The following is a 20,923-nucleotide window of genomic DNA, read 5'->3' as shown; positions in this document are numbered from 1 at the left end:
TGTAAGGAGAGACCGGGCCTTGGAGAGGGACATCATGCTTGGGAGGGTGGAGGGCAGGCGCGGGGGGGGAAGGCCCAATGGGAGATGATTGATTCGGTGACTGGGGCAATCGGGATGAGTGTGTCGGAGGCAGTGAGATTGGCACAGGACAGAGCAGAGTTTAGAGCTGTTGTACATAGGGTCACTATGAGTCGCAAGCAACTCGACGGCACATAACAGCAACAACAACAACCAGCAATGAATAAGGGTTCCAGTCTTTCCACAACTGTGCTAGCAATTGTTATGTATTGCTCTGTTGAACTTTGCTATTGTCACTAGGGTAAGATAGTATCTCTTAGTTGAGTGAAATATCTCGGTCACAAAAGGACAAATACTGCATTATGCCACTGTTATAAAATAAGACTGACATGGAGGTTGGGGGGAAATGAAGAAAAGGGGATAAATAATGAACACTGCATTGGAACAGATGAAGGAAAGAATTATTTAAAAGTAATATATGATTAGTTATTATTTGTATGACAACAGTCCAGAATAAGAGGTGCATACAGCAAAGTGGACTGAGGGATAGGTGGAGGAAATTATGCAACAATAAATGAATTTTTTAAGTGAACTGGGACATAGCAAGAAAAATGTGCAACAGTGAATGCATGAATTAAAATCCAGTCTCTGTAAATTAAAAAAAAAAAATCTCCCCTGATTTCAAATCCAACTACACTGCCATGGTGGTCAAGACAGCGTGGTACTGGTACAATGACAGACACATAGATCAATGGAATAGAATTGAGAATTCAGAAATCAGCCCATCTACCTATGGTCAACTGATTTTTGACAAGGAGATGAAATCAGTTAAGTGGGAAACAACAGTCTTTTTAACAAATGGTGCTGGCAAAATTGGAAAACTATCTGCAGACAACTCAAACAAGATCCATACCTCACCCCATACAAAAAAACCAATTCAGGGGGAGCTCTGGTGACCTAGTGGCAAGGAGCTGCAACTACAATCCCAGAGGCACACGGTTCGAATCCACCAGATGCTCTGTCAATTTAAAAAAATTCAAAGTGGATTACGGACCTAGGACTAAAACCAAGGACTATAAACCTCATTAAAGAAATGCTTGGAAGAACTCTAGAAGTTCTAATCCACAACATAAACAATCTTCCAAGCATCCTGAAAAACTACAACCAAGATGGAATAGATGAATGTGACCTTCTAAGAAATAAATCCCTATGCACATCCAAAAGCTTCTCCAACAGAGTAAAAAGGAAAGCCACAGATTGGTAAAAAATATTTGGTAATGACATGTGTGACAAGGGCCTTATATCTAGAATTTACAAAATACTCGAGCACCACAACAAGAAAAAGGTAAATAATTCAATAGAAAAATGGGCACAGGATATGAACAGACACTTCACCAAAGAAGACATCCAGATGGCAAACAAACACATGAAGAAATGTTCAAAATCTCTAGCTCTAAGAGAGATGCAAATCAAAACAACTATGAAATATCCCACCCCAGTAAGAATAGCAAGATTTAACAGAACAGCAAACATCAAATGCTGGCGAGGTTGTGGAGAAACTGGAACCCTTATTCACTGTTGATGAGAGTGTAAAGTGATGCAACCACTATGGAAGGCAGTATGGCGCTTTCTCAAAAAGTTGCATATGGAAATCCCATTTGACCCAGCAATTCCACTACTGGGAATTTACCCTAAAGAAACCAGAACTGCCACCCAAGCAGATATATGCACACCCATATTTACTGTGGCTTTGTTCGCAATAGCAAAGAGCTGGAAACAACCCAAATGCCCATCAACAAACAAATGGATAGAGAAGTTCTGGTATTTTCACACAATGGAATACTATGCAGCATTGAAAAACAGGGAATTCATGAAATACAGTGTAAAATGGATGAGCCTGGAGGACATTATGCTGAGTGAAATATTTAGTCTCAAAAGGACATATATTGCATAGGGTCACTGTTGTAAAATAGGTTGACATCAGGGTTGAGGGAAGACAGAAAAGGAGGAAGGAATGATGTATATTGCATTGAAACAGATGAGGGAGAGAACTGTTTAAAATGGATATATGAACTACAGATGTCCAAAGTGAAGACTGCACCGTGGAGTGGACTTAGGGGGAGGGATTGTATAATAGTGAAAGAGTTTTTCTTTTACGTTTTAAGGAGAAGAGTGAATGGGGGGCAGAGAGAAAAGTGCAAAAATGAATGACTGGAAACCCTAAGTCTCTGTAAACTTTCATGAAAATTAATTTAAAAAAGAAAGAAAATCCAATTTTTCTGTAAACTTTTGTTAAAATCACAATTTACAAAAAAAGGGGGGAATCACACAGGAGGAAACGCCCCCCCTTGCTCCTGCAGAGCAGCTAGTGAATTCATGGGCCTTTGAGCTGTCAGTACAGCTAGGCCACTAGAGCTTCCCGTGCATGTGAAGCAATTTAAACTCCTTGTTAGATGCACCTAGTCTTTAACCTACATTCTTGTTCTTTAGAACTTTTAAAGAGCTCCTTGACAACAGATTTTCCCCATGCAATGCATCTTTTGATTTCTTGACTACTATTTCCATGGGTGTTGATTATTATTATGAAGAAGATACTATTTTGACCATGTGTATTAACTGTTAGGAAACTCTGGCCACACAGTTCCTAGCCTGTTGCCAAGTGTCTGGTAGTTTGAACTCCTCAGCAGTCTCCCTCCCATTAAGATTTACAGCATTAAAAATGCATAAAGGGTCTCTATGCATCAGAACTAACTTCATGTCAGTGTGTTTGAGTTTTGAATACTTATTGCTACAGGTAATGAGTAAGGATGACAGAATTTATGCCTCTGACTTGTGGTGTGGGAGAGCAGTATTGAGCATCTATCCTATGAGCCGTCAAAGAATAAACAAGGCTGTCTAGGAGGAAGCAGAGGCAGGGTGCTCCTTGGAGGCAAGAATAGTAACCTATTCTCACATACTTTGGGCATGTTGTTAAGAGGGGCCAGTCTTTGGAAAAAAGACATCGTGCTTGGCAAGGCAGAGTTAGCAAAGGAAAAGAAGATCATCAACAAGATGGATTGATACAACTGTATCAATGGGTTCAAGCATGGTGGAGATCTTGAGGATGGCAGAGAATAGGGCAAAGTTTACATTTGTGATTCATAGGGTCCCTGTTGAGTTGAAGCTGAGTCAACTGCACTTTGCAAGACCAACTTCTATGCATCCATCACTCTCCTAATTATTATTTCATTCTCAAGACCTGCAATAGAAACATTTTGAGCACAGGAAAGTTACATGTTTCCCGAGATCACACAGCAGACCAGAAGTTTAATACAGAAACTGCTTTTAGCAGTTTGAATCCACCAGATGCTCTGCTGGAGAAGGAGGGGCAATCTCCTTCTGTACCAGTCAGATCCGATTTGATGGTACACACACAAAAAAATAATAAAAAGTTTTTTTTAAAAAAAGAAACTGCTTTTAATCATCATGCTGAAATTGGATCTCATTTTTCCAATATTAAGGATGGTGAAACTTCATTTGATACTTTGGTCATATTGTCAGGAGAGACTAGTCCTTGGAAAAAGGCATCGTGCTAGGAGAGGTGGAGAGCCAGAGAGGAAGACCCTCAACAGATGGATTGATACAGCGATTAACAATGGGCTTGAGCATGGTAGTGACCTTCCCCTCCCCCCCCCCCTTATTGTGTACCATTAAACCAGATCTGACTGGCACAGGAGGAGACTGCCCTTCTTCTCCAGTGCAGCATCTGGTGGATTTGAACTGTGTGTCTTCGGGACTGCAATGCAGCTTCTTGCCACTAGACCACCAGAGCTCCCAATGACAGAGATCTAGAGGATGATATAGGATAGGGCGAGATTTTGATCTGTTATTTATAGAGTCTCTGTGAGTGGTAGTCAATTTGATGGCATACAACAATAGTTAAATGAAAATTTCAGGTAAACCACATATAATTTGTTAACTTAAGTATGCCCCATGCTTTATTTGTGTCATACACAAATATGATACTAACAAATTATTTATCAGAAATTCTAATTTAACTTGGGGTCTTAAATTTTTATTTACCGAATCTGGCAACCTTAATTTACGAAACACTTTTCTTGTCTAACGTATGCCATCACACACATTAACTAATTGCATCTTCCCAAGAACCCTAATTGCAGATGCCCCACTGTACCCCACCCCTACTTCTGCTAGTATTCCTTTTCTTTTTTTTCCAAGAAAATAAACTGAGATACGAAGAGATTACATTACCTTCCAAGGTCATAGAATGTAACAAGTGGCAGAGCTGGGGAATGAACCCAGGATCTCCATTTTTAAAATCAGTGTATGCTTTCCACTCTAACGGACCTGGTCTGATCCGTAGTAGCATTGCAGGAATATAAAAAACTGGGGAGGGTTTTCCTGGGTTAGGGGTGTGTCAGAGGAGTGAAGGTGGCTCTTTAGCTTCTTGGCCCAGCCCCTGACCAAACACTCCAGGGAAGCAGGGAAAAGACTGCTATTAGATCCCAGGGAGTCATCTGTGAGCTTTGAGTAACTCCTGAGAGACCCTCTAGGCTCCTGGGACTGCTCACCTGTGCACTAAGAACCTAGAGCTCAGCTGCTGGGATTGAATCACCTGCTGCTTAAACAGCCTGGCAGCCAAAAGGCACAGAAGGAATCTAAGAAACTGGGGCCCAGGCAGTTTCCTTCATCATCCTGTCATTTTTCGGGAGTATGGTGCTTCCCTCCTTAGGAAACACCCTTGGCATTCTTCTCTTTTGACTCACCTGATCTGCTGTCATTCCCAGATACGGGTGGTCCTCCTCTACAGGTGGATGGGAACGCTTCCCTAGTCTTCCCTTCCTCTGACTCTAATTAGGTAGTAAGTCCAGGGAGTTTCTGGGCTGAGACCCTCTGGGGTGCAGGCTGGGGTGCCCTGCAGGTATGTGCCCTAACAGGTTTTCTCTATCAGCCAGGAGATCAGCTGGGAGCCTGTCTGACCTGCCCCCCTAGGGAGCTGGAGCCAGCAGCATAGTCAGGTCAGAAGCTGGACTGAGAGACTAAGACCAGGCCTCTGTGGTCCTACCTGACCCCACAAGGAAAGCAAAGCACAAAGCCTCCTGTGTCCAGGACTGAGTTGCTGAGAGGCCAAGTGGAGTTCACTTAAGTGGGTTGAGGCCCAGTTCCTGAGAGGAAGATGCTGGGCAGGGAGGTGGTTTGTGTGTGGGACCTTGTACTGCCTGGTCCTCTCCCACGTCTGGGAGGAGCCAGAACTGCAGACAACACTGGGCTGGTCAGTGAGAGAGGTCATCTGACTGGCTGCTCAGGCTGTTGAACACACACCCCCTTCCTCTCCACCAGGCTACACTGGAGCTGGTGTCCACAGAGCTCCCAGGTGTGACGGCAGCACCTCTGGGTAAGTCCTAGGTGAGTGGGGAGCAGCCAGAGAGGAGACACCTTGTTGATTACTTAGGGAAGGGAGGAATGAGTTTTTCTTGTCCAATCCAAGTGCCCGATCCATCATCCAGCGCTCATGTGCCCACAAGAACACGTCCTCACATGAGTGCAGAGACTGCACCTGCTGACCCGAAAGTTCCAGCCTCACACTTCAAGTTAAAGGCAGATAGCAGGTGGGTGGCGTTGGAGGGTTGGGAGCTTGCTAGCAGTCTGGAGCTGCAGGTGGGGGCAAGTGCTGCTAGGAGTTGTTATCAGTTACCTTCCCTCCCACCCCACTACCCTTTCTGCCTCACCTCAATTCCCTGGATCCCTTCTTCACCTGAGAACCACCACCTCACCCCACCCCACCCGAGCCCTGGAAAGAAGAGACATTCGGACCTCACAGGGAAGACAGCCATTTCAGTCCAAGGGTGGGGCACCTTGGCACTACTCTGGAGTTGGGGAGGGTTTGGTGGATGCTAGTTCTAACAGCATCCTGTGTCAATCCTTGCTTCCTGAAAGAGGGGGCCGAGAAGTTAGGAAGGTGGGCTCTTAACCTCTCCAGTTCCTGTTCTGGCTCCCAAACTTGCCAAGCAGGTTGATTTTTTTTTTTCTTCAGCATGGGGAAAGGGAGCAGGCAAAGGTGGCCCAGGCTCCAGGGTCTGGAGCAGTGTAAGGTGGATCTTAAAGAGACCCTGGCGGTCTGGAGCTTACTTCACATAGTTCCTGTTTCCCTTTTCAGGGTAGCCATGTCTGTGATTGGGAAGCCAAGCCCGTCCCTGACCCAGGAGATCCTCAGCTACCTAGGGCTTGCCAACAAAGTAAGGAGATGTTGAGATTATAGGGAGCAAATTTTTACACAGCGACTCCAGGGCTATGAAAGGGTGCCGGGATAGACAGGGAAGAGGTGGGCTACCCCGAGGCACAGACCTGTGACATACCCTCTCCCTCCCAATTGCTCTGTTATTTCAGACCGCAGCGTGGGGCACTCTGGGCACCCTGAGGACCTTCTTGAGCTTTGGTGTGGACAGGGATGTACAGAGGCTGCTGAAGGCCATTGCAGGGCAAGGTGAGCCCCTCTCCCCATGGCCCTTGCCCATTGCCCCTTCTGCCTAAAGATCCAAAGGCCAAGAAAGAGTCAGGAAAGAAGAACTAACAATGATTCACAAATATTTGTTGAATATCTTCATTCCTGTACGTCAATACCATGGTAGGTGTGTCATGCAATTATCGCAACACCTATTCTGCAGGTGAGGAAACTGGGGCTCAGGAAGGTCAAGAGGCTTACCCTGTCACACAGCCCATAATGTTGTTGTTATTGTTAGGTGCCATTTAGTCGTCCACGACTCAGCGACCTTATGAAGAACACGTCTGAGCCTCACTCCCTCCTGTGCCGTCCTCAGATCTGACCTCTGATGGGCTTGAGCCCATTGTTACAGTCACTGCATCAGCCCATTGTGTGTGGGTCTTCCTCTTTCTCTGACACTCCACCTTTCCCAGCTTGATATCCTTTCCCAAGGATATGGAAATTCTAATGCAGGTCTGCCCATCCTGAAAATCTATTTTCCCACCACCACCCCAGGCCACCTTTGCTAAAGTTTGGGTTAGAGCTGCATGTTGTTTTTGGCATCTTCGATGCATCTTCTTCTGAGACCAAATGGAAGGGGCGGGGGGCGCGGAGTGAGCTAGCCGCTGAGCATACCCTTCCCAGACTTTGTTCTCTCCTCTGAAAGATCCAAGTTCGTGGAGTGGGGGAAATCTCAGTCCTGGAACGACCCAGGCTCTGCCCCTGCCCCGCTGATCTTGCTGCAGGTGTGGACCATGCCACCATTGTGGATGTGCTGACCAATCGGAGCAGGGAGCAAAGGCAGCTCATCGCTCGCTCCTTCCAGGAGCGCACCCAGCAGGTGAGGGGCATGTCTCCCAGGGACAGTGGACCCGGGAAAGAAATCCCCTGGAGGATTTGGTACTTCAGACTTGAGGTGAAAACTGGCCAAAGACTACGGCAAGCAGCTCAATCTTCCCAAAGCTTGACAGACTTCTGGGGTCCTTCCCCTCCCACGCACCTCTCTACCTTAAATGACATTCATTTTAGGACCTGCTGAAGTCCCTGCGGGCAGCACTCTCTGGCAACCTGGAGAGGATCGTGGTGGCTCTGATGCAACCAGCAGCCCGATTTGATGCCCAGGCACTGAGGGCAGCTCTAAAGGTACCAAGGGAAGGGACTGTCTGAAATGTCTGGGGGCGCCAGTGAGAGAAGGAAACGCTGACTCTGTCCATTCCACAGGCCCATCCATTATTGGCTAAAGGGGCCTGGGTTATGCCCCTGAGAAGTGGCCAGCTTCTGCTCTCTGCCCCTACGTCTGCCATCCTAATGATACGAGGGCCTCCCAATTTCTTTGTAGGGTTCAGGTTCTTCTGAGGATGTAGCCATGGAGATTCTAGCTACCAGAGCTCCACCTCAGCTGCACCAGTGCCTGGCAGCCTATAAATATGGTAGGCGTGCGCGTGCGCGGAGAAGGGGTCCCAAGAGGTGGAAGAGGGCCATTTCCCAGAAAAGTCTACTTTCCTGCACTCCCTACACCATCTGTGCACCTGTCAGCCCAAGATTTTTCTTTTCTTAATTGTGGTATGGATGAAGTTTATGGAGCAAATGAAGTTTTCCGTTCAACAATTTTTACACATTTTGTTTCAAGACAGTAGTTGCCTTTCCCTCGGTGTAATGGCACTTTCCCCCAGGGATTCCCCTACCCATTCATCCTGCTTTCCTGCCCCTTCCTGCCTTTTGAGCTTTGTTTTGGGGCACATTATGCTCTTTTGGGGTTCTTACTTGTTCTCACAGGTGTTATTGCTGTAGGCCTGTCTGGTGTTTGGTGGAAAGGCTATCCCCAGGGGTGGGGGTGGGTCCTGGATTTGAAGCGTGTCTAAGGGTCACAGTCTTAGCCTCTTTTGTTGGGTTTTTTTTCCTATGAATCTGAATTTTGTTGTACATTTTCTTCCATTCTGTCTAGGATCCTGTGTGGTCCATTGAGATCAGAGCAGTTGGTAGTGGGAGCGAGGTGCTGTCTAGATCTTCTGGTTTCTGGGGAGTGGAAGCTGTGGTTCATGTGGCCCAAAAGTCTTTTGGATTGTTTCCTTAAGTCTTTGCATTTCTCCACCGTTTATTCTGGACGGGCAGAGAACCTTAGTCTGGGCAAGTTTTATTCATAAGGTATCTCTCCTTCCTCTCTAAACAGTGCCTCCGTCACCTCAGAGGAGACAGCAAATGTGATCATCAAGGCAAGAGAGGCAGTGATTAACCATTGTAGTCTGGAGCTCCAGGGCAAATTCCAAAATAATGACAACTTTGAGTTTGGGGACAGTCCCAAGGGTCCCCAGGGCTCCTTCCCAGCCCCATGGTGCTCCTGCTATCACCCCACAGTCCAGGCCAAATGGGGCCTGGCTGCGGCCTGAGGGGAAGGTGGAGGAGATGGGTTTGGCACCTTGTGGGTGGCACCTCAGCTCTGGCTGCTGGCCCTGTCTACCTGCCACATGCCTCACACACTTATTTATAACTTTTTTTTCTCATTCACATCACACCACCCCTTTTATTCAGTGACTGTGCCAGTGGGGTCAGGTGTGTCGGAGATGATGAGGTTGGCTCAGAATGAGGCAAGGTTCAGAGCTGTAGTTTATAGAGTCATTGTGAGTCATCGTCGACTCGAAGGCACATAACAACAGCAACACAACAACCCCTTTTATTGCCTTCCTTAATTTTCTAAGAATATTTTATCTTGGCCTGTTTAGTCTCTCTCCTATCTCTCCCTTCTTGCTTCTGTTTTTTCCTTTTCCTTTCCTTTTCTCACTTTTGTGCTCTTTCCTTTTTAGTATCTTACTCCTCACATCATTTGCCCTTGGCTGCACTGAAGAGACAGGTTCTAGCCATCTGGCCTCACAATGTCAGTTCCCCCATGTTCTCTTACTTACTGGCCTCCATTCTAACAACAAATGCCTCCTGCCTATGGCAGGTTCCTTCGAGGTAAGCCATTGACCTGGATCCCCACAGGTGTTTTCAAAGGTGGCTGTGGTGGAGCGTCTACCTTATACCCTGGAACCATCAGCCACCAAGCAACTACTCCAGGCATATGGCAGAGATGCCATGGCATAGTAGGTCAGAAATAGCAGAGGTAGCCACCTTGGGAAAACCCAGGAGGTTTCAGAGTACTCCTCACCCCACCTCAGATTTCCAGGTGGAAGCTGAAGAGGACATCAAGTCTAAGACTAGTGGCATCTTGCAAGACCTGCTCCTGGCTTTGGCCAAGGTAAGGAGGACGAGCCTGGAGAGCAAGGGAGCACCACACCAGCAGAGACCATTGCTGTCATGCAATGCATAAGAGAGGGCTTTAGGTTTGTTTTGCTTATTGGTTTAGAAAAACTCATTTCTTGCCACCAAAACAAATGCAATCTTGGAGACAGGGTTTGAGGTAGATAAAGCAGAAGTTTTCTTAAATATGCTGGCATATTTAAATGTGGCAGTCCACATTTCTCAATAAAGCTCTGAGGGAGGTGTCTGTGGATTAGGTTAAGGCCATCGGGGAAGAACTCTTAGGCAGGGTTATCTTTAGAAAAAGAGAAGCTATTGGGGAGCTCTGGTGGCCTAGTGGCAAGAAGCTGTACCGCAGCCCCAGAGGTGCAAGGTTCAAATCCACCAGATGCTCTGATGGAGAAGGAGGGACAGTCTCCTCCTGTACCAGTCAGATCTGATTTGACGGTACACACACACACAAAATAATAAAAAAAAACCCAAAAAATTAAAAATATTTTAAAGAAAGAAAAAGAGAGGCTACATAAATTAATAGAAATACATGGCACTGCAATCCCAGAAGTGCACAGTTCAAATCCACCAGATGCTCTGCGGAGAAGGAGGGGCAATCTCCTCCTGTACCAGTCAGATCTGATTTGATGGTACACACACAAAATAATAAAAAATTTATTAAAAAGTGTACCTAGAAATACATGGCTGGCCTCAAAGATGGCATCTTTCCAGTGAGCAGTTTAGTCATCACAGGTCATATACTGTAGGGTTTTCCTCTTTCAAGACGGTGTCTTTCTGGTTTGATGCTTAGTCACCAGGAACACGCTCTTTCAAGATGGCTGCTGCTAGAAGGTCATACAGGGGTCACTTGAATGGCACATGAAGGTTCCAGTTGTTGTTGTTGTGTACCATCCAGTGGGAAAGGACCCCTAGATGACCCTCCAGTGGGTTTTCAGGGTAGGCGCTTGCTGGTGCTTCTCCCACAGAGCTGCTGGTGGCCTTGCACCATGTGCCTTCAGGGTTGCAGAGCAGTCTCTGGCCACTAGGCCCCAGAGCTCCCAGCAAGTTAAACGTTAAGAGAGAAGGACCACGTCGGGATGCCCAGGCTACTAGATAGCGCATGGTCCTGGGTCTTTGGTGCCTGCATTAGCACAATGCTAGCACTCTTGGCTTAAACTGTCTCGGGGGGAAACGGGCAATTTTCTGGGAAAGGAGGAGGATGAGCAAAGGAGGGGGAGACCCTCAGTGAGAGGGACGGGCCAAGTGACTGCAACACTGGGCCTGAGTGTGGTGAAGAAAATGGAGTAGGACCGGGCAAGGCTCTAGCCTGTTGTTCATGGAGTGTTAGTCGACTCCATGGCACCTAACAATACAACACAAAAGGGGAAATAGTTTGATTCAGCCCATCATGTAAAAAGGAAATAGGAAAATAAAGTCTGTGATTCAGAGTAAACCTAGTAGTAACTTTGTTACCGTACAGCACAGTTTACAGTTTTCCTTCCTATTTACTGAAAAGGTCATCTATGATACAAGGTCTTATTATTATTATGTTGTCAAAAAAGGAAGTGTGGGAGCTCTGGTGGCCTAGTGACAAGAAGCTGCGCTGCTATCCTGAAGGAGCATGATTCAAATCCACCAGATGCTCTGCTGGAGAAGGAGGGACAATCTCCTCCCTTACCAGTCAGATCTGATTTGACAGTACACACACACACACACACACACACACACACACACACACACACACAAATTTAAAAAAAAAAAGGCAGTGACTCTTAGCTATCCATTGTAGAGTGGGAAAGCAAACATAAGCTAAGGATTTCAACCTGATAAGGGGATGGAGGGTCTTTTTTTTTTTTATGAAAGTTTATAGAGGATTTGGATTTCCATTCATCCATACTTGCACATTTCCCCCCCCCTGTCCACCACCCACCCCAAGTTTGCTTTTCTCTTTGAGAAAAAAAATTTTCACTGGTGTATAATTCCCCACCCCTACCCCAGTCCACTTTACTATGTGAGGGTCTTCCTTAAAATTTTCTTTCTTAGCTAGAGGGATAAAGGGCTCAAGCCTGATAAAGAACTGTTTTTCAACAGTCCTTCTGAACTAAAAAGGACACTTAACTCCTTTAAAAGACTATTCAAGAAATGTGAATTATTGCTTTCTTGCCTGTTGTAAACTGTTCCCCAGAGAGTCCTTCTGAGAAGAGTTTCTCCTCTTAGGGAGGTCGTGAGAGCTACTCTGGGATCATTGACTACAACTTGGAGGAACAGGACGTTCAGGTGAGCATAGGGTTTGAGGGTTTGCATCATCGTGCAAAAGAAACCCTCCACACCCACATCTGAAAGGTATGTGAGAGCCGGGAAGCTGTGCATCTCTGCCTTGAGGAAGGAATCCTCAGTAACAGGGTGGGAGTGCCAGGTAGTAACGTGCCGAAGCTCCACTCATCCAGTTTCTGACTCTGGAACACATCAGAAGTGAACAGATTCTCTTCTCATTCCAATTGAGTGTGGAAGCCCTGCCCAGTGCTTCCTGGTTTGTGTATCAGCATTTTTCCAAATTGGGGAATAGAGTTATAGGATAAAGCCCATCTTTAAACCTGTTCCTTTTTAAACAAACTATAAATTATTTTCTCTACTGTAAAATTCCATTTTATTGCTGTATTGATGGTTTCTGGGCACATAATCAGGGCTCCTCACCTCCCTATCAATAATCTGACCAAATGATGACTATAAATCAAATGTTGTTGTTGGTTTTGTTGTTACGTACTGTAGAGTCAAAACTGACACAGTTGACACTCCAGTGGGTTTTCAGAGGCACCAAACCACATGGGGGATTGTCCATCGTTCTCCCTGGAGCAGCTGGTGGATTTGAACCACATGCCTTCGGGTTGGCAGTGCAATTCTTTACCACTAGTCCACCAGAGCTCCCTGTGAACCAGATATTTTCCAGATGTGCTTTGAAGACAGGGCTCTTCTCCCGCCCCACTCCCCTAAATACACACAACACAAATCCCCAAACCTGTGTATTAACCTCAGTGCCTTCTCACCTCCAGTGAAGGTTTCCTGTCTCCTTTCCAATCCAGCCCCTCTGCCACAGGCAAGAATTTAGCCTGGGAGAAACATCAGGATTTAATGAAAGAAAGAGTAATGGGACAGAGGGGTGTGGTTGCTATTAGGAGGAGCAGCTTAAGAGCAAGTCAAGGACCTGGACGAGGATGGCTGTGGCGGGGCTTGGGGCACCTGCCTGGTGGCAAGGGGCTCAGTGCCAGAGCTCTCTAGTCCTCTCTAGGATAAGGGCCACGTTAGTTGGAGGAACCCAAACTATGAGCTAGAAATTCATCAAGAGTTTCCACGGTGTCCACCTAGGCTGAATGAGGCCCTGCCTTGAGAAAGTTGCCCCACTTTGCTGATTCACTCTTTCCACTCAGGCATTGCAAAAGGCTGGAGAACTTGGTACAGAGCGGACTTGGATCCTGATCCTCACCCAGAGAAATCCTAAACACCTGGTCCGAGGTACACAAAAGCCTTCTTGTCTCCCAGCTTCCTCTCATGCTGAGTTTTATTTGAAGAAGGTGAAGAGGGTGTCATCCTTCTCTGATAACTAACCTTCCCCTCCAACTTCTCTTTCCCATGTGCACTGGAAGTCTGTGAGCAGTATCAGCGTCACACCGGGCGAGTGCTGGAGGAAGCTGTCCAGCACCGTTTTCGTGGAAATGCCCAGGCGGCTCTGCTTGGCCTAGGTAGCGGCACGCTCGGGACATGTGGGGCAGGGGTCTCTGCTGGCTGGGAAATTGCAACCCTATTAGCTACTTCTCTGCATTTTCCCTCTGTGCTTCCAGTGTCAGTGATCAGGAACACACCAGGGTACTTTGCTGACAAACTCCACCAAGCCCTACAGGTAAGAGGAGCATTCCTTTCCACTATCTTTGTAATAAACAGAGAGGGGAGGTGACAACAGACCTGGAGAAGAGAGAAGTTCTAGTCTGCTACTAACGCAACAATCTCATTCATTCTTTGTAAACATAGAGTAGCTCTCTTTTGCCTCAGTTTACAGACTGTCTTGTCTGGGAGCTGTGGCTAAGAGCTTTGTAAATTGTCTCATATAGGCACTAGTTTTAAAACTCTGGCCTCATTAATGCCTAGGCCAAATGCAAATATGAATGTGTTACCAGAATGGTGATGACCATAAGAAAAAATGGCACTTAACCTCTAGAGATCACTTTTCAGCCAAACAATAGACTTTTAAAGTGACCAGCAGCACCATGAGACGCGTGATGCTCAGATCCATCACCACAGAAGACCGCTCCAAGGGCAGTTAACGCAAAAACTCAACACTAGCAAGTCAGAACCAAATCATAGTTGACCCTCCAGGGGTCTTTTAGGAGACTGCAAATCACATGTGAGAAACATTGTGCCTCTTGCCCCAGAGTCACTGGCAGGTGTGAACCGCCAGAGAGGAGCCCCCTTTGTGTTAGCAGCACAATGCCCTTCAGACTCTGCCACCAGAGCTCTCACAAAAGGGCAGCATTTGCCCAAAAACTAAGTTCAGAAGACAAGAAGGGACAGGAATGATGGGTGAATGGGAACAGGGAACCCAGGGAGGAAATGGGAGAAGGCTGCTGTTAACTTTGAGAAGGATTGCAACTCATGCCAGGAAACAAAATGTGTGTAAATTGTTGAATGGAAAAGGAATTTTTTTAATAAACTTTATTAAACCACACTAAATAACAAAAATAATGACTAAACAAATAAGAGAAAATAATAAATGACAAGATTTAGCATTTCTTGGAGGCCTAATTGTGTGCAGTTCATAACCACACACCAGCAAATAAGCAACATAACCCTCATTTTCATAGATGAAAAAACTGAAGCACAGAGAGATTGAGTACCTTGCTCAAAGTCACACAGCAAGGAAGTCATACTCTATTCCTAGAAAACACGTAATGGATCAGTAGGACATTTAACTGCCATGAGTCAGCCCCCAGGCAGCTACTCCTATGACCTCTAGCACCAGTGACACCTTCCTCCACCACTCTGGTCAGAATTTGTTCCATATTATTAATATTTAAATTTATAACTATGGTATAATAATTTCACCAATAGTATATAGTAATTTTGCTCACTGAACCCTATTTCCTACTAATAGAAATGTCCCCAAACCCCAAAATAAAAAAACAAAAACCCTTAGCAAGTTAAAGAAAAATACACAAAATTTTAAGATAAAAGTGGCTTTCTCTTTGGCAGAAGCCATCATGCCTTATTGACAGCTATTCAAAAGGCAGGACATAAAAGCACTTGTTCTGTCATCCAGAGATTTCCATCTTGACAGTAGATTATTGTATTTTCCCAATAAAGCCTGTGCTATTCTAATGCACCAACAGTAAGGTTCACTTGAGAAGTTATGCTTATCTCACTTTCTGTCATAAAAACAAGCTTGTTCTTAGGACTAAGTGGTTGTAATGTATTTGGCTGATGAGACCCATGCTCTTGAATGTAAACAAAAGATTTATCTTGAAAGTAACAGTCAGAATAATATATAGGTCCATTTATCTGATAACTTTAAAAAATGGAAAAACTCAAATCAGGATAAGTCAATGGAAGATATATGAACACATAGATTAGATAAAATATTATTTAGAAATCTCTCACAATAATACATCACTCATTAAAATTAAAACTCATGGAGCTCGGATGGTCTAGTGATAAGAAGCTATACTGTCTCAAAGGCACATAGTTCAAATCCACCAGCTGCTCCACAGGAGAAGGATGGACAGTCTCTTCCTGTGCAATTAACTGCCTCTGAGAAACCCACCGGAGGGTCACCTATGGGTCAGTTCTGACTCAACAGCACACAATAGCAACAGAACACTATTAAAAGAAATTATAATTCATAGTTTAATAGTTGATAATCTGTCTTATTTCTAGATTTGGCTTTCCATGACTTTCAATTGAAAGGCGGGAGGCAGGTGGACTTACTTGAGGAAGACAGTATTTTGAACTAGGAAGGTCTACCCAGGAGAAATGAATGTGTGAAGATGATGTGCCACCACCCTTGTAGGTCAGGATCAGAGCTGGAAGTCCCATGATCCTAATTCTGTCAGAGCTTCATCAGCTCAGCTTAGAATAGGGTGGTTGTACCTCCTTGAGAGCTGCACAATGAATATGGATGACAGGAGGAGAATCAATACCTTTGAGCTGTGGTGCTGGACAAAGTATTGAATATCCCATAGACGGTCAAAAGAACAAACATATATGTCTTAGAGAAAGTACAACTAGAGTGCTTCTTGGAGGCAAGGATACAGTGACTGTAGAATTGGGCTCAACTGAGTTGAGAATGATAAAGATGGCACAGGATAAGACAAGGTTCAGATCTGTGTTCACAGGGTCTCTATGAGTCTTACTTAACTCGATGGCACTTAACAATAACCACAACCACCTGCTCAGATTTCATTATGTTGGAAGTTAATGTTTTGGGGGGTTTTTTCAGGCTGGAAATCTTTACAGACAGCAAATCTCTTCTGGCATTTTCTGCATGCCTATCTTTGAAACTGTTCCCACTAAGCTCTAGGGATTGTGGTTAGGTACCACCGAGTCAAGTACAACTCATAGCAAACCTCTGGACAACAGATCTGAACCTTGTCCTATCCTGTGCAATCGTCATGATTTCTGACAGACTTGCACTCATTGCTGCAGTCACTGTCAATTCATACCATTCAGGGTCTCCCTCTCTTTCACTAACTCTCCACCTTTCCAAGTATGATGTCCCTTTCCAAAGAAATATCCCTTCTAACAAAACATGCCCAAAATATGAGATAATACTTTGTCATCTTTGCATCCAAGGAGCACTCTGGCTTCACTTTCTCTAGGATATGTTTGCTCTTTTGGAAGTTCATGGGGTATTCAGTATTCTCTAACATCACAGCTCAAATGCATTAATTCTTCTTGCCATCCTTATTCATTGTCCAGCTCTCAGGTGCATAGCAAGTGATTGAGAAGATCTTGGCCTAGTGAGCTCTGGTGGCCTAGTGGCAAGAAGCAGCACTGCAATCCCAGAGGTGTGCAGTTTGAATCCACTTGATGCTCTGCTGAAGCAGGAGGGGCAATGTCCTCCTGTACCAGTCAAATCCTATTTGACAGTACACACATAAAAAAATAATTAAAAAAAAATCATGGCCTGAAGCAAGTGCACCTCAGTCTTCACCCTGACAATTTGAAGTTCTAGGGGAAGAATACCCTGGAAAAGTGACAAGTCAAACACAGTGCCAAAGGAATAAGAGAAATCCTCTACTTTCCCTCTGGGTACTGACTTTTCCTCCTGCATCATCTGGGAGCATTGAGAAAGAGAACTTCTGTTTACTCCTTCTCTTACACATAAGAGACTGCCCATTTTTCTCCTCTAGTATAATCAAACCACTGGAGAGAGGCTTGGCCTTTTAGTGATGCACACAACTTCCTGTGGACTGTGCCACAGAGCTCCCATAAGTCGTTTATATTTCTCTTTTCCTTGACTTTGACCTTCTCTTTCCACCTGACTTCAACTTCCTAGGATAATTCATCAAGCTATCCATCCCTATTCTGAGTGAGAACCTTCCTAACTACTCTCTCGTTTCTTTTTCTCCCAGGGAACCGAACCCAACCACCAAGTTCTGATGCGCATCCTCATCTCTCGAAGTGAGACTGACCTCCTAAGCATCCGAGCTGAGTTCAAGAAGAAATTTGGGAAGTCCCTTTATTCTTCTCTCCAGGTGAGAACTGGCACGGTTGTGGCTCCAGAGCCTTGCCTTGCCCCCTAGATTCTGCAACTGAGAATATTTATGCCTGGGAGGTTTTATGTCTTTGATGAATTTAATGTAAAGTTCCTGGCCTTGGGGAGGACCCTTCCCTCCCAGATAAGTAATAGACCAACACAAGGGAGGGGGAAATATTTGGGTTTGTGGCAGTGATGGTCTTCCTAACTCATAACTTCTTTGTCTGCAGGATAGAGTAAAAGGGGATTGTCGGTCAGCCCTACTAGCCCTGTGTAGGGCTGAAGACATTTGAAAGCCCCCTGTCTCCCACCTTTGCGTGACATTCAGGGATCTTAGGTCCCTCAGTTTGGCTGATCCTGCAGGATACCAGTTGAAGCCCTCCACAAGACAACCGCTGCCACCTATGGAGCCTGGAGCTCCAAGTTTCCTTCAAGGCCCATAGTTTCTCATTTCAAAGTGCTGTCTGAACTCGGGGCCTCTGACTTTGTCCTGTGTGTAGTAGGTGATGGAATTGCTTTGGTGGTTTTACCTACTCGTCTTTCCCATATACTTTTTGGGCCAGAATATCCCAGTGGTTCTTGAATTCTTTTGGCAAACTTCACTGTAGTTTGTGTTCCCTGATTGAAGTCTGGGTGGGGCAGGACATGAATGGGGGTGGAGGGGCCCTCAGAGTTGGAAGTACCTTTGATGTCCACTTAGATATTCAAAAGGAATCCTGTTTTGGGTCCCAAGACTGCAGTTATTGACATCTCTCTCTTACTTCTCCCCGACCCACCTCCATTATTTGCTCTTCCCCAGGAAATTTCAGGCAAAATAATTATGGAACAGTTACCAGGGCTTGGTCTGCAATGAGGATGTTGTTGTTAGGTACCATCCAACTGATGCTGACTCACAGTGACCCTGTTGATGACAGAATGAAACACTGTCTAGCCCTTTGCTGTTCTCTCAGTCCTTGCTATGTTTCAACTCACTTGTGAACCCATCTCACTGAGGGCCTTCATCTTTCTGAGTTTTTTTGGCTGCTAAATGGTTAAAATGAGAGAGAGGTCCAAAGTAGCAAAGGACAATGTGTATGAACTGCATGGTAAGTCTTAGGTTGGCAGATAACATCTGTTCAGAGCAGGGACTTGGAAACTCACTCTCCAAATTAGAGCTCTATTTCATATAGAAGTCCTGATGGTGCAAATGGTTAAGTGTTTAGTTGCTAACCAAAATGTAGGTGGTTTGAAGCCACCAATTGTTCCACAAAAGACCTGGTAATGTGCTTCTCTAAAGATTGTTATGTGCTACCGAGTATGACTCCTAACAACCCTATGAACAGCAGATCTGAATTCTCCTGCACCATCTATGACTTGTTGCTGTGTACCACTGACTTAGAACTGACCCATAGGCCCTTTAGAGTAGTGAGAGAAGATCTTCACCCTGAAACCCACAGCGTCCCTTTTCAGCAGGAAGTAGCTAAGAGAATACGCCATCCCCTTTTCCTTATGACTCAGGGTGAAGTCTCTCTCAGGGAGGAGTGATAGGAAATGGCAAAGGACACACAGACAAAGAAGATTAATCAGAACTGGCTTTGACAAGCACTGTGGCATTTGGACAAGAACAAACTGGGAGGAGGGTAGAGAGAATAGTGCAACAATGAATGAGTGAAAGCCCAAAATCTCTGTAAATGTTTATGAAAATTAATAAAATATAATTAAAAAAAAAAACTGACCCATAGCTGACCCTCTGGTGGGTTGTCAGAAGTAGTTAATTGCACGAGAGGAGACTGTCCATCCTTCTCCTGTGGAGGAGCTGTTGGATTCAAACCACATGCCTTCGGCATTGCAGCGCAGATTCTTGTCACTAGTGGTAAGGACCTAGTGATAAGGAATTGCGCTGCCAACTCAAAGGCAAGCAGTTTGAATCCACCACTTCCTCGTGAGGCAGCTATGAATCGATGGCATAACAACATTAAAGATTACAGCCTTGAAAATCCTGTGTGAGCAGTTCTACCCTGCCCTATAAAATTCTATGAGTCAGAATCAATTCAGTGACACAGAATACATTTTCCATCCATCACATTCATTGTCATTGAGTCAGAACCAACTCATAGCTGATTTTCTGTTAGGTTTCTAAGGCTGTAAATTGCATGAGAGGAGACTGTTCATCCCCTATCACCACCCTAAGAGTTGCTGAGGTATTCAGAATATCTAAGAGGTGTGGCATTAATATTGCAACTCCCTATAGATTATGCTACCAGGGTTTCCCACACTTCCCATGGTGGTGTTGTGTACCACTGAATCAGAACCAACCCATAGCTGACCCTCCAGTGGGTTTTCAGAAGTAGTAAATCACATGGGAAGAGATTATCCATTTTTCTTCTGCAGAATGGCTGGTGGATTCCAACTGTGTACCTTTGCATTGGCAGCCTAATTCTTCACCATTAAGCAACATTTTCCATAGAAAACTGAACCCCACCAGATGACCAGGCTAGCAGAGTTCCCCTATTTCTCATAGCTCAGAAAACTCATTGCTATTGGAACTAACTCACTGCTGATCCTCCAGCAGGTTTTTAGAGACTGTATACCACATAAGAGGAGACTGCCCAAGTTTCTCCCTCAGAGCCACTGGTGGATTTTAATAGTCTTAGAGGGCTGCTTTTGGTCATTCAACAGCACAATTCTCTAAGGACTACAGAAAGAAAACAAAACAACTCAAGAGGCAGGCTCTGGCTCCCCCTTCTGGCTCTCTTAGAAATGACAAGCAACCCTATCACTCCTCTACCTTTTTCATTCTTCCAAAAGAAAAACCCATTGTCACTTCTAATTTATTATAACCCTACAGATCTGTCCCACAGGGTTTCCAAGCCTTTAATTCTTTACAGAAGAACTGCCACAGGCCTCTCCTGCAGATGCCAATGTCCAACCTTTCAGTCAGCACTCCACCAGCTGGGCTCCTTTTGCATTGTCCAATGGGGTCAGGACTTCGCCCAGTTCCTCCAGGATAAAAAAAGTAACGTATCTCAGGAAAGAAGTTTTATTTTCAAACTCTAGGAAGGTATTACAAATAATGTAGATAAAAACTCAAACTCTGAAACAAAAACAAACAAGAGGCAGGCCTGCTGGGTAGTCAGAGGCTGCAAGTTGAGGAGGTGCTTCCTAGTCAGGGACCTCACCCTGAAGCCTGAGTCTGCATAGTAGTGTCACTGTTCTAGGGAAAGGGAGCTGGGATCACAAGTTCTTACCCCACCAAGCCCCGCATTGCCTGACATGGTTGGGAGGAAGAAAAGGCAGCAGCACGTGAGGGCAAGGACTGGCCCAAGTCTGACCTTGTTGTTTACTATCTGCTCTGCTCCCCAACAGTCCATAAATAAATTATCTCACGTATTTCAACAGTTGAGGTGGGTGAGCAAGCAACCAGTGAGAAGCTTCTGAAAGAAGGGGCAGTTCAGCCTGGCACTGGGGCCGAG

General features: G+C 45.3%; 1 protein-coding gene across 1 annotated transcript; it reads left to right on the top strand.

Moving 5' to 3' along the window:
* The first annotated feature begins 6,182 nt into the window (after positions 1–6,182).
* On the top strand, positions 6,183–17,764 carry ANXA9 (annexin A9). The gene is made up of 12 exons (XM_006900121.1): positions 6,183–6,254; positions 6,406–6,502; positions 7,246–7,340; positions 7,529–7,642; positions 7,839–7,929; positions 9,655–9,734; positions 11,945–12,004; positions 13,153–13,237; positions 13,369–13,464; positions 13,564–13,622; positions 17,347–17,469; positions 17,702–17,764. Exons 1-12 carry the CDS (start codon positions 6,183–6,185, stop codon positions 17,762–17,764), a joined length of 1,035 nt encoding a protein of 344 aa, XP_006900183.1.
* The last annotated feature ends 3,159 nt before the right edge of the window (positions 17,765–20,923 follow it).

This window comes from Elephantulus edwardii, unplaced genomic scaffold (assembly GCF_000299155.1).
Source record: "Elephantulus edwardii isolate Elephantulus edwardi_28Jun2011 unplaced genomic scaffold, EleEdw1.0 scaffold00273, whole genome shotgun sequence".
NCBI classification, from domain to species: Eukaryota; Metazoa; Chordata; class Mammalia; order Macroscelidea; family Macroscelididae; genus Elephantulus; species Elephantulus edwardii.
Note: the sequence above shows the minus strand (reverse complement) of the source record. Positions and strands in the feature narration are given on the sequence as shown.